Source organism: Schistocerca americana, chromosome 3, assembly GCF_021461395.2.
Source record: "Schistocerca americana isolate TAMUIC-IGC-003095 chromosome 3, iqSchAmer2.1, whole genome shotgun sequence".
Lineage (NCBI taxonomy): Eukaryota > Metazoa > Arthropoda > Insecta > Orthoptera > Acrididae > Schistocerca > Schistocerca americana.
The window spans coordinates 970,246,777-970,263,733 of NC_060121.1; the positions used below are offsets into that span (position 1 = coordinate 970,246,777).

General features: G+C 38.6%; 1 protein-coding gene across 1 annotated transcript in view; it reads left to right on the forward strand.

Moving 5' to 3' along the window:
• Positions 1 to 18: 18 nt before the first annotated feature.
• Positions 19 to 16,957, forward strand: part of LOC124606967 (alanine--glyoxylate aminotransferase-like) — a 66,091-nt gene continuing 49,152 nt past the window's right edge. The window contains exon 1 of the mRNA XM_047139104.1: positions 19 to 255. Within this exon, the coding sequence (XP_046995060.1) occupies positions 94 to 255 (162 nt within the window). The 5' untranslated portion in view covers positions 19 to 93. The remainder of the gene's footprint in view (positions 256 to 16,957) is intronic.

Below are 16,957 nucleotides of genomic sequence, written 5' to 3' on the forward strand. Positions count from 1 at the left end.
CGGTCTCAGACTTCATAAATATTCAAGAGCACAGATATGTCAGTGTGCAGTGAGAGTCTGAGAAGAAAGTGACCTACAGCAATTCTGTGAAAGATGAACCCTAGTGGCATGATTGAACCCCCAAAAAGTTTGCTAAAGGCACTAAATGTACCTAAAAAACTGTTGATGGGTCCTGGACCATCAAATTGCTCACCTCGTGTTTTACATTCTCTGAGTCAACAAGTTATTGGTCATTTGCATCAGGAATGCTTACAGGTAAGGGACACTGAAATCTACTGTAGTAAAGGAAGCAGAGCTTTATGATTTATTAGCATTTTAACACTTCATACCAGTTGACACATTGTTACAATTTTTTGTCTTGACTATAAAAATCATTTGTGTATTGGTTGGAGATGAATTATTATTGTAAAATTAATTTTGAATTTTTCTTGGTATACATTCTACAGTCTTTTGGAAGGAATGAAGGGGTGATTTGTTGGCATGTATGATTGTGTCCCCACATAAATCAGTATGTTGCTCAGTTTTCCATAGTGAACAATTTCCTATAGATCTTCACTCTGGATTATTATCCCAAAAGACAGCCTAAAAGAGTAGTAATAATAATAATATTATATAAGCACAATGTATAATGTAAAAATTAGTGACAACTATACTTTTATGGATATGTAAAATGTCTTTTGTTGAAGCCAACTGCATGGTAAACGTGCTGAATGGCTAATAAATAAACATATAAAAAACACTTAATAATAATAATAATAGTAATAATAATAATAATAACAATAATAATATGCAAAGGCTGTAATCAGTGTCCCATTAATGCTAACACAGGTGGATATAATCGTAGAAAGGTGAGGTCTGTTTCTGAAGAGTTTTCTGTGCAACAGGTCTAATTTATAGAACATTGCTTTCTTTCATGGCTGAGATCATTAATTCATGCAAGTATAGTAATTTAATCTCAGAGATAGCCTGTTCAAATTCTGGAATTAGAAGAAATTGACACCATAATTCACTTGCTGGCATGAAGGGAGAGAGATGGTGGCAATACAAATCTGTCTCTAAACTCTTCATACACTCATCATGTTTATCTATGCTGAGCAGTTATCCTAATGACACAACAGTCATACTATGTAAGACAAGCATCAGTCTGAGGAGACTGGTGAGTGGTGGGGTGGGGAAGAATAAGCTTCCAATTAAAATCTGTAAGAGACTGAAAAGACTAATAGGAGTGGACAAGGGGGGTCTTCATTAAGCACTCAGCTATGTGGTTGTGGTTGTGTTTGGGGGGTTCTTCAGTTTGGTGTTTAATAGTAAATAATGCATTACGGTTTGCAAGTGTCATTCAGTTTAAGAAAAATAGTCATAAATACTCAAGATTTGTTGCATTACACATCTTTTACTTTTCTTTTCCTGAACTTGCTCATGGTTGTAAGCTTCTGGTGGAATTAGACAAGGATATCTTCTATTTCATGTTAGATAGTTTGTAAGGAACACTGAACAGCTTTAATGTTTTCATATCATAGCTCATGCAGTAAGACATCATATTTTGTCTTACCTCCATTAAGGAGATTGGGGGGGGGGGGGGGGGGGAATATTTCAGCTTTTAAAAATTAGGTAGAGTTTTCTCATGGAGCTAATTTTATGTAAGCTCAATTGTGTGACACACATTAACTCATGTTTTGTAATAGGGAGAATAGTAAAATATATTTTTTGCTCTTTTAAATCAGCTTTCTTTGCTTATCAAGCAAAGTAATCTTACTGTTTAGCTGCAATTCAGTCCCACCAACCTTTCCTGCAGCTGTTTTAGACAAAGGCCCTGGACCATTTCCGGATATTATGGGGCAAGTGGTCACCATTGCTTATCCTGAACACGTGTTTCCTTTGTCTTTGTACATGTTGTAGCTCTCTCTAGAGAATAGAAATTGTATTGTCCTTTCAAAGTGTCATAACCACCTTTACTGCTCTCATATACTGTATTCAAGAGATGTCAACTCTTTACTCAATGTTGTGATTTTAAAAGAGTGTTAATATACATTTTGGAATAACTTTGTGTTATGACAGAGTCATGGAATACTCCACATCTTGTGCAGCAATATAAGTATCAAAATTTGTTGTCACTTGTAGCCTAATCTCATTCTCAGTCACTCAATTTGCCTCCTCACAGTTGTCAACCAGTTTACCGGAGAAATCATGTTGTAGTGGGAGTGTAGATTTTTTTATACAAAAAAAAGAATTAGTTACTTCACATTTCTATTCTTAGATGCTTGTCACTGCATTACTATTCACCAAAATCTAGTCTGTTTTTTGTAGTTGCTCCAGCTCTTCCAAGATCTCTTCTCTCTACTATTTCACACCATCAACTTTTCATTGGTGGTGAGATGTTGCTCTGAGCTCTACAGATTTCCCTAGCCATTCTCAGTCCATCAAACATGAGGTAATGCCATAACAGTACTGAAAGTGACTGTTTAAGAGCAGGCAGTAGGAACTTTGTTTCAGTGTCTCAATGCTTACTGTATGTTCATCACAAGCCTGACTTTGTTTTGTAAATGTAGTCACCCTTGTCATAATAACAATGACTGCTATTGGTTCAGGTCATGTCATTACTCTCTGGATGCTTTGAGATTCATTCATCCAGACAAGCGTCAAATTCAGTTCAGACATTCACCATTCCTTTAAGTTTTGGATGTGATCCATACTCAGGTTCAGTTCTTCCACCTCTCTGCACAATTCTGCCCTAGCATCAGTGCTTCACAAATCATTTATCTGCATCACCTTTCTGGAATTATCCTGTATCAAGCCTGCGTAGTGTGCACATAATATGAAAGAAACTGATTTGGACTGAAAGCTGCCCTTGCACAATAATTTAATAAATCTTGTTGGACTCTGTGTAAGTTCACAGCTCCTTAATGGCATGAAAGACCCACCTCAGCAGATAGCAGGTGTGGATTCAGGATTGGTGTTGGGTGGGGAGGGAGAGAAAGAGGTCATGGGGTCATGAGCATCCCTAAAAATGTTTTAGTAAACTTATAGAGGAGACAGACAGGGACAACAAAAAGGTTGCTATACATTGGAGCTTTTGGCCAAAAGGCCTTCTTCTAATGTAGAACACACACACACACACACACACACACACATTTGCACATACAACTCACACACACATGACATTTGTCTCTGGCGATACAATCTGACCTCACAGGCCAGAGACATTGGTCGTGTAAGAGTGTTGTGCTTGTATGAATGAATGTTTGTTTTCTACTGCAGAGAAGGCCTTTTGGCTGAAAGCTCAAATGTATAGCAATCTTTTTGTTGTGCCTGTCTGTGACTCAGTATCTCCTCTACGTGGTGAGCAGCAATCTGTCCTTTTTGTGATATTATTACTATTCATTCCGGGACTTTCCATTGCTGAAACTGATAGTTATGGCATTTACTTCTAGGTGTGTTAAGAGAAAAACAGCTACTTTGAAAAATGTCACAGAAATTAACAGAGATGACTATTAACTGTCTATATACTGGAAACCTCAGAACCTATCTGGTACAAGTATTAGAGTTAGGCGGAAATTACACTATGTGATCAAAAGCATCCGGACACCCCCAAAAACATACGTTTTTCTTATTACGTGCACTGTGCTGCCACCTACTGCCAGGTACTCTGTATCACCGACCTCAGTAATCATTAGACATCATGAGAGAGCAGAACTCACGGACTTCGAACGTGGTCAAGTGATTGGGTGTCACTTCTGTCATACATCTGTATGTGGGATTTCCACACTCCTAAACGTCCCTAGGCCCACTGTTCCTGATGTAATAGTTAAGTGGAAATGTGAAGTGACATGTACACCACAAAGTGTACAGCCTGACCTCATCTGTTGACTGACATAGGCCACTGACAGTTGTAGAGGGTCGTAAAGTGTAACAGGCAAACATCTATCCAGTCCACCACACAGGAATTCCAAATTGCATCAGGATTCATTGCAAGGACTATGACAGCTAGGTGGGAGATTAGGAAACTTAGATTTCATGCTCGAGCAGCTACTGATAAGCCACACATCACGCCGGTAAATGCCAAATGACACCTTGCTTGTTGTAAGGAGCGTAAACATTGGATGATTGAACAGTGGAAAAATGTTGTGTGGAGTGATGAATCATGGTTCACAATATGGTGATCCGATGGCAGTGTGTGGGTATGGCGAATGCCCAGTGAAAATCACCTGCCAGCATGTGTAGTGCCAACAGCAAAATTCGGAGGTGGTGATGTTATGGTGTGGACGTATTTTTCGTGGAGGGGGCTTGCACCCCTTGTTGTTTTGTGTGCATTACCATAGCACAGGCTTACATCGATGTTTTAAGCACCTTCTTGCTTCCCACTGTTGAAGAGCAATTCGGGGATTGCAATTGCATCTTTCAATACGATCAAGCACCAGTTCATAATGTATGGCCTCTGATGGAGTGGTTACATGACAATAACATCCCTGTAATGGACTGGCCTGCACAGAGTCCTGACTTGAATCCCTTTGGGATGTTTTGGAATGCCGACTTCATACTAGTCTCACTGACTGACATCTATAACTCTCCTCAGTGAAGCACTCCATGAAGAATGGGCTGCCATTCCCCAAGAAACCTTTCAGCACCTCATTGAACGTATGCCTGTGAAAGTGGAAACTGTCATCAAGGCTATGGGTGCGCCAACACTATATTGAATTCCAGCATTACCGACGGAGGGCGTCAAGGACTTGTAAGGCATTTTGAGATTGGTGTCCAGATAATTTTGATCACATAGTGTACATTTCTGAGTCAAGTATTCAGAAATGTTGTTAAACATAGGAGGATTTTTCAATTTCCTGCCTGCTGTCCACTGGAAACCTATCACAGATTTTTGTACCAGAATATTTGATTATGTGTTGTACAGAGTCTGAACTTGTAATATAGGACAAATCAACTTAATTTAATGTCTTAAAACACTGAATCTACATATTACAATACAAAACATCAAATTGGCAAATGTGATAGTAATGTTGTATAAAATTTTGCTTTTGATTTATGTTTAGATCTTAAAGTTGTTTACATGTTCTTTAACTTAGGTGATTTCACAACAGTCATACAAAAAATATGATCCATACAATTATTCAGGTGATTACAATAAACATGTACAGGTAATAGAAACATTCCTCGTCATTTACACATACAAACCTCTACAAAAAATTCTTTTTGCACTAAATAATGCTTTGGAAGTTTCTTAGAATGTCTTTCCACTCATGCTGTTGTGTAGACTCTTTGGAAGACTCTTTTCAGTTGCACACCTGAGTACTGAGGACTGTTTTCAAGATCTCTCCATCTCTGCAGTGTACTTCTCAGTGGGTCTTTATTTCTTGTGTCACATGAATGAACATCTGCATATTTTCTAGTTATGTATTGCCTTTTGTTAATTATAATATTTTTCTCTATATGTATATGGATGGAAATGTCAATGTTTTTAGCATACAAAAGGCTTTTCTGCATGAATCAGTTTGCATTTCATTCAGGATAGTCCTAATGATCATATTTAGCTAAAATTATTTCTGCTTCTAGTAGTGTGGTTGTGAATTGCTAAGTTCACTCTTGTTATTAAGCACAAATGTCATTACAGAATGTATGTATTAGAATGTAAGTTTAAGGACACCTAGGTCCCTGAAGAGGCTTCAGCAAAATGTTTGGTTATCAGCTTAACACAATATTCTTATTGCACACCTCTGTAGAATAAACATCTTTTTCACCTTAGTTGCGATGCCCCAGAAGATTATGCCATAGGAAAGAACTGAGTGAAAGTATGATAGTCTTGTCTGGAGGTCGACACAGTAAGAGAGATCTCTGAGTACAAATCAGGCAGAACTGAGCTTTTTGATTGACTTATCAATAGGCTGGTTGCACCTTAGTTTATTATCCATCTGTATACCCTGGAACTTTGAGTGTCATGCAGAGTATGCCCATTGATCTCCGATCCTGGTAACTTTCAGCCATTTTTATTTTTTGGATGTGTATAATTTGAGATTTTGGAAAGCTGAGGGTTAAAGTGTTGGCTGTGAATGAGCTGTAAGCCTCTTCCATTATTCTTCTGACTGTGTCTGGTACGGATGTGTTTGGTATATTTTGCTTCCTTCAATGGTCTTTTTCCAGTTGATAAAATAAAACGAAGTCAATACTGTTTGCTATAGTTACATTCATAGTTAGTGTTCGGGCACATAAACTGAGGCAGGGACAACCAGTAAGACTTTTGCATGCAACACAAATGATATTATTTCTATCCTACGAGGTGCTTATAGAACATTGTCATTAGAGTCTGTATGAGTAATATTCAGAATATCGGCTATAATATTCAGATATAAAGAAGAGGAATTATAAACCGGATTCACATGGGAAACGGAGAGAAAGTGTAGGGAATAGCAATAGCTCCTAACTGAAACTGATGTAAGTCAAAGCACTTCTACTTCATTAATGCACATGCATGGAAATTATAATATTAAGTTCTTAAGTGAGTTATGATTTTAAGGTATAACGTAGTTTCATGATAAATATAGAGTGAGCTTTCCGTAAGCCTTGTCCTTTCTTTCAACGAACCCATGTCTGTAACTTTACACATGTGCTTGAGAAACACTTTCACAGGATCAGTACGTGCTTTGTGTCTATGTGCACTGGTCACCTTTGTGCGTTGCACTATGTGTCTTTTTTGTGTTTCAAGAGTCGCTTATAGTAGTTAGATTACCCAGGCAAGTGATAGCTCTCATAGCAGCAGCGGCTCATCACAGTGTTTTGAGTTGACACAGCTTCTCATAAGAAGCAACTTGCTTTACATTTTGTCAGTGTTCTTTAGTTTCAACTTTTTATCAGGCTGTGTTTAGTATGGTTAGTAACTGTGATTGCTGTGTTCGGATGTGAGCAGGGTTGGTGACCCATCACTCACATTTCCAGGCGGCAGTGGCTTCGGTCACACAGCTTGAGACTGTTGCCGATGGGCATCACTGTGGGGAGCCAGACGGGGTGATCTGAGGAACGTCCAGCCAAACCCGTGTGTTGCCCAATCGGTCTACTACTGTGGCTACTCCTGATAATGCCCACACTGAGGCTGATACATCACCCATGGTCGAGAAAAGTCATTCCGAGCTGTGGCCAGCAGTGAAGGACTATCCAATGGGCTCATTGGTTGGCCTCCGTGGTCCATGTGAGGAATGGGTTTCAGGCACTATCTGTGACTTATCCCTAGCCAGATGAAGTTTCTCCTGTGTTACAGAGGAATCTTCTTGCCTGCAAGGTCTGGGCAATCACAGAGGGTGGGACTACTGGTAGTTGGGAGTTCTAACATTAGGAGTGTAATGGGGTCCCTTAAGGCTATGGGTGTGAAGGAGGCAAAGGAATCCAGTGTGCACTCTGTTTGGATAATGGAAGGAGTCATTCCAGATGTGGAACAGGTACTTCTGGATGCCATGAAGAGCACAAGATGCATCCAAATGCAGGTAGTGGCTCATGTTGGTACTGACAAAGTGTGTCGCTTTGGATTGGAAGAGGTTTTCTGTGGCTTCAGGAACCTAGCTGAAATAGTGAAGACTGCAAAATGAAGGCAGAGCTCACCATTTGTAGCATCATCGACAGGACCGAGGTTGTACTTGACAACCAGAATAAATTAATAACTGGTTTCTTTTACCAACCCCATGACACAGATGATTCAGTTGCTCATGTTGGTACTGACAAAGTGTGTCGCTTTGGATTGGAAGAGGTTTTCTGTGGTTTCAGGAACCTAGCTGAAGTAGTGAAGACTGCAAAATGAAGGCAGAGCTCACCATTTGTAGCATCATCGACAGGACCGAGGTTATACTTGACAACCAGAATAAATTAATAACTGGTTCCTTTTACCAACCCAATGACACAGATGATTCAGTTGCTCATGTTGGTACTGACAAAGTGTGTCGCTTTGGATTGGAAGAGGTTTTCTGTGGTTTCAGGAACCTAGCTGAAGTAGTGAAGACTGCAAAATGAAGGCAGAGCTCACCATTTGTAGCATCATCGACAGGACCGACTTTGGTCCTTTGGAACAGAGTGGAGGGTCTCAGTTAGAGGCTCAGAGGATTCTGCAACCATGTATGTTGCAGATTCCTTGATTTGCACCATAGGGTGGTGGGTCTCTAGGTTCCATTAAATAGTCAACAGTCCACTGCACAGGAAGTGACTATGTGCATAGCAGAGGCTGTGTGGAGGGACTTGGAGTTTTTTTAGGTTAGAGGGTCTTGGGAAATAGCAGAAAGAGCTTCAGTTTCAGAGGGTGCAGGATGAACGCAGAATGAGAGTAGGCATAGAAACCAGGTATGGAAAGCTGGTGAAAGCTGGAAATAAATTCAACCAAAATTCAGCAAGGATAGATTAAATACCAATGGTGGTGGACTGCTCATTGCTGTTGGAAGTAGTTTACCTCATAGTGAAACTGAAGTTGATAGTTCCTAGGAATTAGTGTGGGTAGAGGTTATACTTGACAACCAGAATAAATTAATAACTGGTTCCTTTTACCAACCCTATGACACAGATGATTCAGTTGCTGATCAATTCAAAGAAAACTTGAGTCTCATTTCAAATAGTTACCCCACTCATTAAGTTATAGTTTGTGATGATCTCAATGTACCCTTGATATGTTGGCAAAAATACATGTTTAAAGTCAGTGGCAGGCACAAAATATTATCTGAAATCATACTGAATACCTTCTCAGAAAATTATGTTGAACAACTATTTCAGGAGTCCACTTGAAGTGTAAATGCTTGCGAAAACAAACTTGACCTCTTAGCAACAAATAATCCTGATCAAATCGGGAGCATCATGACAGAAACAGGGATTAGTGACCACACAGTTGTTGTAGTTAGACTGAATACCATAACATCCAAATCCACCAAAAATAAATGCAAATAAATCTATTTAAAGAAATCAGATAAGAATTTGCTGAACACCTCCCTAAAGGACTGTCTCCACTTCTTCCAATATGGCTATGTAAGTGTAGATCAGATGTGGTTGAAATTCAAAGAAATAGTATTGACAGCAGTCGAGAGATATATACCAAATAAATTAATAAGAGATGGTACTGTTCCCCATCATACACAAAACAGATCAGAACACTATTGCAGAATCAATGAAAAAGGTGCAAAATCCCCAAGGTTGGCGAGGTTTTTCAGACTCTTGAAATTTAACATGAACTTTAATGCGAGATGTTTTTAATAGTTTCCACACTGTCTCAAGATCTGGCAGAAAACCCAAAGAGATTCGTTTGTATGTGAAGTACATTAGAGCCAAGATGCAATCAGTACCTTCACTGTGTGACAACAATGGTGATGTTATTGCTGACAATGCCACTAAAGCAGAGTTACTGAACCGGATTTTCTGAAATTCCTTCCCAAAAGAAGACAAAGTAAATATTCCAGTATTAGAATCAAGAACAACTGCCAACATGAATAATTTAGAAATTAAAACATGTAACAAAAGCAAAGCTTCTGGTCCAGATTGTATACCAGTCAGGTTCCTTTCAGAGTATGCTGATACAATAGCTCCCTACTTAGCAATCATACAAAACCACTTGCTTGTAGAAAGATCTGTACCCAAAGAGAGAAAAGTTCCACATGTCACACCAATACCCACTTAAAATGCTGAATTACAGACCCATATCACTAACATCAATTTTCAGTACAATTGTGGAACATATACTGTGCTCGCCCTTGTGAATCACCTAGAAGAAAATGATTACTTGACAAATAGCCAACACAGATTCAGAAAGTATCATTCTTGTGAGACACAACTAGCTCTTTATTCTCATGAAGTAATGAGTCCTATTGACAGAGGACATCAAATTGATCCCATATTTTTATATTTCCAGAAGGCTTTTGACACTGCTCTTCACAAGTGACTTCATATTAAACTGCAGGCCTATGGAGTATTATCTCAGTTGTGTGACTAGATTCATGACTTCCTGTCAGAAAGGTCATAGTTCATAGTAACTGATGGAAAGTCATAGAGTAAAATAGAAGTAATATTTGGTATTTGTCAAGAAAATGTTCTGGGTTCTTTGTTGTTCTTGACCTACATAAATGATTTGGGAGATGATTTGAGCAGCCCTCGTAGATTGTTTGCAGATGATGCTGTCATTTACCATCATTTAAAGTTATCAGATGATAAAAATGAATTGCAAAATGATTTAGAAAGATATCTACAAGGTGCAAAAAGTGGCACTTTATTAAACTCATGAAAAGTGTGAAGTCATCTACATCAGCACTAAATACTTAGGGATTACAATTACAAATAAATTAGATTGGAACAGTCATGTAGATAATGTTGTGGGGAAAGCAAACCACAGACTGTGATTTATTGGTGAAACACTTAGAAAACTAACAGGTTTACTAAAGAAACTTCTTACAGTATGCTTGTTCGCCCTCTTCTGGAGCACTGCTGTACGGTGTTGGATCCGCATAAGATAGGACTGTTGGAGAACATTGAAAAAGTTCAAAGGAGGGCAGCTCATTTTGTATTACTGTGAAATAAGGGAGAAAGTGCTGCAGATACGATACACAAATTGAGATGGCAGTCATTAAAACAAAGGTGTTTTTCCCTGCTGCCGGCTCTCCAATCACCAACTTTCTCCCAAGAGTGTGAAAATATTTTGTTGGCACCCACCTACATAGAAAGAACTGACAATAATAATAATAATAATAATAATAATAATAATAATATAAGAGAAATCAGAGCTCACACAGAAAGATTTAAGTGTTTCTTTTTCCAGCATGCTGTTAGAGATTAGAATGGTAGAGAAGTAGCTTGATGGTATTTTAATAAAACCTCTGCCAGCACTTAACTTTGAATTGCAGAGTAATCATTTATATGTATATGTAAACGTCCTAATTATTGGGTATGATCCTGTTGACAATATTTTGCGAGACATGTCATTTCCTCTGAGAAAAAATAGTAATTAAGTATCTATGTCCCAAGTATGAGTTACAACAGTGGCAGAGTTCATCAACCAAAAGGCAGTTGAAGCTGTTAAGTCTATTATTTGAAATTATGCTGGTTGCAGTTATATGTAGTCAGAAAGTCTATTTAGCTGAGTTGTCTCGGTAGCACTGAGTTCAGTGAGCTCTACATCTACATCTGCATCTATACTCTCCAAACCACTGTGAGGTCTATGGCAGAGGGTATGTCACATTGTACCAGCTATTAGGGTTTCTTCCTGTTCCATTCACAAGATCAGTTTAAAAGGAGCCTGAAAGACTTACTAGTGGCCAACTCCTTCTACTCCATTGACGAATTTTGAATAGAAACAAATGTTGTATTGTATATATTCATACTATTAGTATTGTTATTTCAGCTTAAAAAAAAAAAAAAAAAGACATGTTCCACATCCACGAGGACCTCCTCAGCACGGATCTATGGAATGAAAAACTAATCTAATCTAATCTCATGGAGGGTGGGAAGATGCATGTTAGAATGCCTCTGTGTGTGTACTAATTATTCTGATCTTCTCTTCATTGTCCCTATGTGAGCGATATTTAGGGGGTTGTAGTATACTACTAGAGTAATCATTTAAAGCCAGTTCTTGAAACTTTGTTAATAGACTTTTTTGGGATAGTTTACCCCTATCTTCAAGAGTCTTCCAGCTCAGTTCCTTCAGTATCTCTGTGACACTCTCTCATGGATTAAACAAACCTGTGACCATTTGTGCTATCCTTTTCTGTATTTATTCAATATCCCCTGTTATTCCTGTCTCATATAAGTCCCACACACCTAAGTAATGGTCTAGAATCAGTCACATGAGAGATTTGTAAGCAATGTCTTTTGTAGATTGATTGCACTTCCGCAGTATTATACCAATAAACTGAAGCCTACCACCTGCTTTACCCATGGCTGAATCTATGTGATCATTTCATTTCATATCCCTACAAAGAGCTACATCCAGGTATTTGCATCAGTGGTTGATTCCAATAGTGACTCATTGATATTAAAGTCATAGGATATTATGTTTTTTCACTTTGTGAAGGGCAAAATTTTAGATTTCTGAACATTTAAAGCAAGTTGCCAATCTCTGCACCACTTTGAAATCTTATCAAGATATGACTGAATATTTATGCAGCTAGTACTTCATTAGAGATAACTGTATCATCTGCAGAAGCCTGATTTTATTATTAATATTGTCTGCAAGGTCAGAAATATATGACGTGAACAGCAAGGGTCCCAATACACTTCCCTGGGACACACAGAAGTTACTTCTACATTTGACGATGACTCTCCATCCAAGAAAACATGTTGCGTCCTCCCTCCAAAAAGTCCTCAATCCAGTCAAAAATATCACTTGATACCCCATTTGATTGTACTGTGGACTATATGAGTAGGTGTGGTACTGAGTCAAATGCTTTTCAGAAATCGAGAAATACAGCATTTACCTGATTGCCTTGATCCAAAGCATTCAGTATGTCATGTGAGAAAAGTGCGAATTGAGTTTCACATGATCAATGTTTTTGAAATCCATGCTGGTTGACATTGAGGAAGTCACTCTGTTCAAGATACATCAGTATGTTTGATCTCAGGTTATGTTATAAGATTCTACAACAAATTGATGTCAAGAATATTGGACAGTAGTTTTATGGATCACTTACACCACCCTTCTTGTAGATGGATATGACCTGTACCTTTTTACCAAGAACTGGGCATGGGCTTTTGTTTAAGTGATCTATGATAGATTATAGTTAGAAGAGGGGCAAACTTGGCTGCAAATTCTGTATAATATCTGACAGAGATTCCATCGGGTGCGGGAGCTTGTTCAATTGTAACGATTTCAGCTGTTTCTCAACACCACTGACACTGATACTTATTTCATTCATCTTTCCAGTGGTATAGGGATTAAATTGAGACAATTCTCCTGGGCCTTCATTTATTAAGGAAAACTTGAAAACAGAGTTAAGCATTTCAGCTTTTGCTTTGCTACCCTCAATTTCAGTTCCTGTCTCATTTGCTAGGGACTGGACACTAACTTTGATGACACTAACAGCATTCCCAGAATTTCTTGGGTTTCTGTGAAAGATCACTTGTCAATAGTCTGCTATGGTAGTCATTGAAGGCATCATGCATTGTTCTCTGATCAGCAAAATGTGTTTTATTCAACATCTCCCTATCTACAGCCCTACACTTTGGTTTACACCTATTATGCATTAATCTCTTTTTCCTTAGAAGTTGCTTTACAGTGACTGTATACCATGGATGTTACCTCACATTATGAACTATTCTATTGTGTACAATCTATTCTGTGTGTGATGACCTATTCTTTTAAAACTGAGTTCCCTACCTACTCTGATATCATTTCCCATTAATTTCTCTGGAAGAAAGTTCGCAATGGGGATGAAGTCAAAAATTTGCAATGACTTAGGGATTTAATACCTCATAGGTTCAAATATCTTCTAACAATTATATATTCTCAGCAAACATGGTAGCTTATGTTAATGAAACTCTGAAACACTGCTACAGTGTTAAGATCATTTAATACAAAAGCTGTTCATAAAAACTGGCTATTAAAAAAAGAAGAAACTGATAATTTTTTATATACAGTCTGTACTTACATGTTTTATTACTTCGCTCCATAGTCATCACCCAAACTAAAACATTTGTCATAATGTGACACCAGTTATTAATCCCATCTTCAAAGATTGGTGCCACCAGGTGCTTCAGCCAGCTGCTGACAGCAGCCTTGAGCTCTTTGTCTGTTGTGAAGTGTGGAGTAACCAGCCAGATCTTCATCTTAAGGAAGAGATGAAAATCTCCTGGTGCCAAATCCAAACTATAGGAAGTATGTTGAAAAATTTCCCAGGCAAAAAGTGTGAGTTTTTCCTTCATACAATTCACAAGATGGGGTTGCACATTATCATGAAGGAGAATGATTCCTATGAGAATCATCCAGCATCATTTTTTTGGATTGACCTTCAGAGTTTTGGAAGAGTCTCAGAATGAACTTGTGATGTCACACTATTCACCCTTTTTACTCTCATGAAGTCTTTCATGAAAATTCCTTTGTGGTCCCAAAAATTTGTAACGGGAATTTGTGACAGGATCTACTTGAATTTTTTGAGCTGACTTGGAGAATGAGTGTGTATTATGTCTGAAATGTTTCTCAGTTTCAGGGTTCATGTACTGCACCCATGTCATCCCCAGTCACATGGAACAGAAGGAATGTGTGGATAGAATCTATTCTTTCAGTTTTGTGAACATTATGGTAACACTACCTCTATGTGACAATGTTAAAAAGGGTTGTCCTTGAACTCTGAGGTACATCTTGAGAAAGTTTGGAAGTTGTGAACCAACATCTGACATCCGCAATTTCATCAGCATGATGCACTAGTACACCTGACACTTCTGAATGTCTTCTTCAACCAATTTCATCATGGACTATATGCAATCAGCCTTGAATTTTTACAGGAACTGTATGACAGAATGTACCTCATGACAGGTGAGTGACACAATAACACCATCCATTTCAATCACATGCTGCTTACACACTGACAAACACAACAGAGAGCTAACTGACACAACATGACCTTCAAAGTGTCATTCTCCAAACATGCAAGCATCTTTAAGGTACAGGCATTTGTCTGTTTTAATAGCTAATTGGAGATTAATTTATGTTCAGCCCTTGCAAGAAGGTCCTTCAAGCAAGTCTTTCAATATTCAGAGATTGTTTTACAAGATAGTGGTGGTTACTTCCCCTATGCGGTACAGAAAGTGGCAGCCATCATTACTTCAGAGATTAATACCCATGTAATCCTTGCAGCATAGGTGAATTAGCCAGTAATTTTGAGTAGAGTCTCCACTGGACACAATATCTGCAGTTGGAGTCTCAGTTGAGACAGGCTTCATGTCCCTTCCTTGCCGGACTGTGCCAAAGAGTTCTTGCCAGCTGGCACAGCCATCCCATATCTCACCCACACACAGTGGTGATGTTCCACATATGAAAATGTTCTGTCTGCTTTTGTCACAAAGGACCAACTCTCGGGTCTCTTCCACCACTCTTCTGTCCCCACCAAGAAACATTTTCATTGGTCATCCTTCACAATGTTTTGTTAAGTTAATATTTTAAATCCTCGTGTGATTCAGAATAGCACAAAATTTAGTAGTTACTCTCTTGGGCTAAAATCAGTTGTTATAGTCTTATTAGAATGGGAGTGGATAACACAGGCTGACTTCTGTAGACTTATACGTAGCATGTTACATAGATGTCAGACAGTGATAAACTCTCACAGAGGGCATACACATTATTGAAGCTCTCAGAGTTCAACGAAAGGTACCTGGGGTGATGGGATGAATGGTTGTTTCCACTTCGTTTTTGAACCTGTCGGACATTTCAGTTCTTTTTATGTAAGCAGTCGAGGATGAAATGATTTTTTGTTGTGAAAGATAAAGGTATAATTTGGTAACATACCCAGTCCTAAATTATTGCTCAATGGAGTATGGAAAAAGCCCAAAGTCATGTTCCCCTAATTCTTTTGAGCAGTGGATAAAAAAGTTTTCAGTTTGGATTTGCTTCTCCGAATCTCCACCAGTGATAGGTACTTTGTTGGAACTTAGTGATGCTCAGCTCACTATTTCCTTGTGTTCTGCATCTACATCTACATACATATTCCACAAGCCACCATACGGTGTTTGGTGGAGGGTATGCTGTACCACAACTAGTCATTTCCTTTCCTGTTCCACTCACAGATAGAGCGAGGGATAAATGATTGTTTATATGACTCTATATGAACCCTAATTTCTTGTGTCTAATCTTTGTCATCCCCACACAAAATGTATGTTGGTGGCAGTAGGATCTTTCTGTAGTCAGCTTCAAACGCTGTTTCTCTAAACTTTCTTCGAAATGAATGTCTCCTTCCATCCAGGGATTCCCACTTGAGCTCCTGAGGCATGTTCGTAACACTTCCATGCTGATCAAACCTACCAGTAACAAGTCTAGCAGCTCACCTATGAATCGCTTTGATGTATTTTTTCAATCCAACTTGGTGTGGATCCCAAACACTGAAGCAGTACTCAAGAATAGGTTGCACTAGTGTCCTACATGTGGTCTCCTTTACAGATGAAATACACTTGCCTAAAATTCTCCCATTAAACTGAAGTTGGCCATTCACCTTCCCTACCACAAGCCTCTCATGCTCATTCCATTTCATACTGTTTTGCAGCATTATGCCCAGATGTTTAAATGATGTGAATGTGTCAAGCAGGATGTTACTAATGCTGTATCCGAACATTATGGGATTGTTTTACCTACTCATCAATGCTAACTTACATTTTTCTACAGTAATTAATCAAACCAACTACAAATTTTACCTATGTCATCTTGTATCAATCTACACTCACTTATTTTCGACACCTTCATGTACACGATAATATCATTGGCAAACAACCACGGATTACTGCCCACTCTGTCTGCTGGATCGTTTATGTATATAGAAAATAGCAATGGTCCTATCCCACTTGCCTTGGCCATTCCTGATTTTCACCCAGTCTCTGCTGAACACTTTCAGTCAAGGACAACACACTGGGTTCTATTATTTAAGAAGTCTTTATGCCAGTCACATGTCTGTGAGCCTATTCTGTATGCACTTACCTTTGTTAACAGTCTGCAGTGGGGTACCGTGTTGAATACTTTTCTGAAATCTAGAAATATGTACTCAGCCTAGTGTCCTTTATCCACAGTTCACAGTATATCATATGAGAAAAGAGCAAGCTGGGTTTTGCATGAGTGTTACTTTCTAAAGCCATGCTGAATTGTGGGAATGGGCTTTTTGGTCTCTAGGAAATATATTATATTCAAACTCAGAATATGCTCTACAATTCTGCAGCAATCTTATGTTAAGGACATTGGTCTATAATTTGGTGAGTCGTTTCTTTAATTTTCTTACATACAGTAGTCATCTGTGCTTTGTTCCAGTTG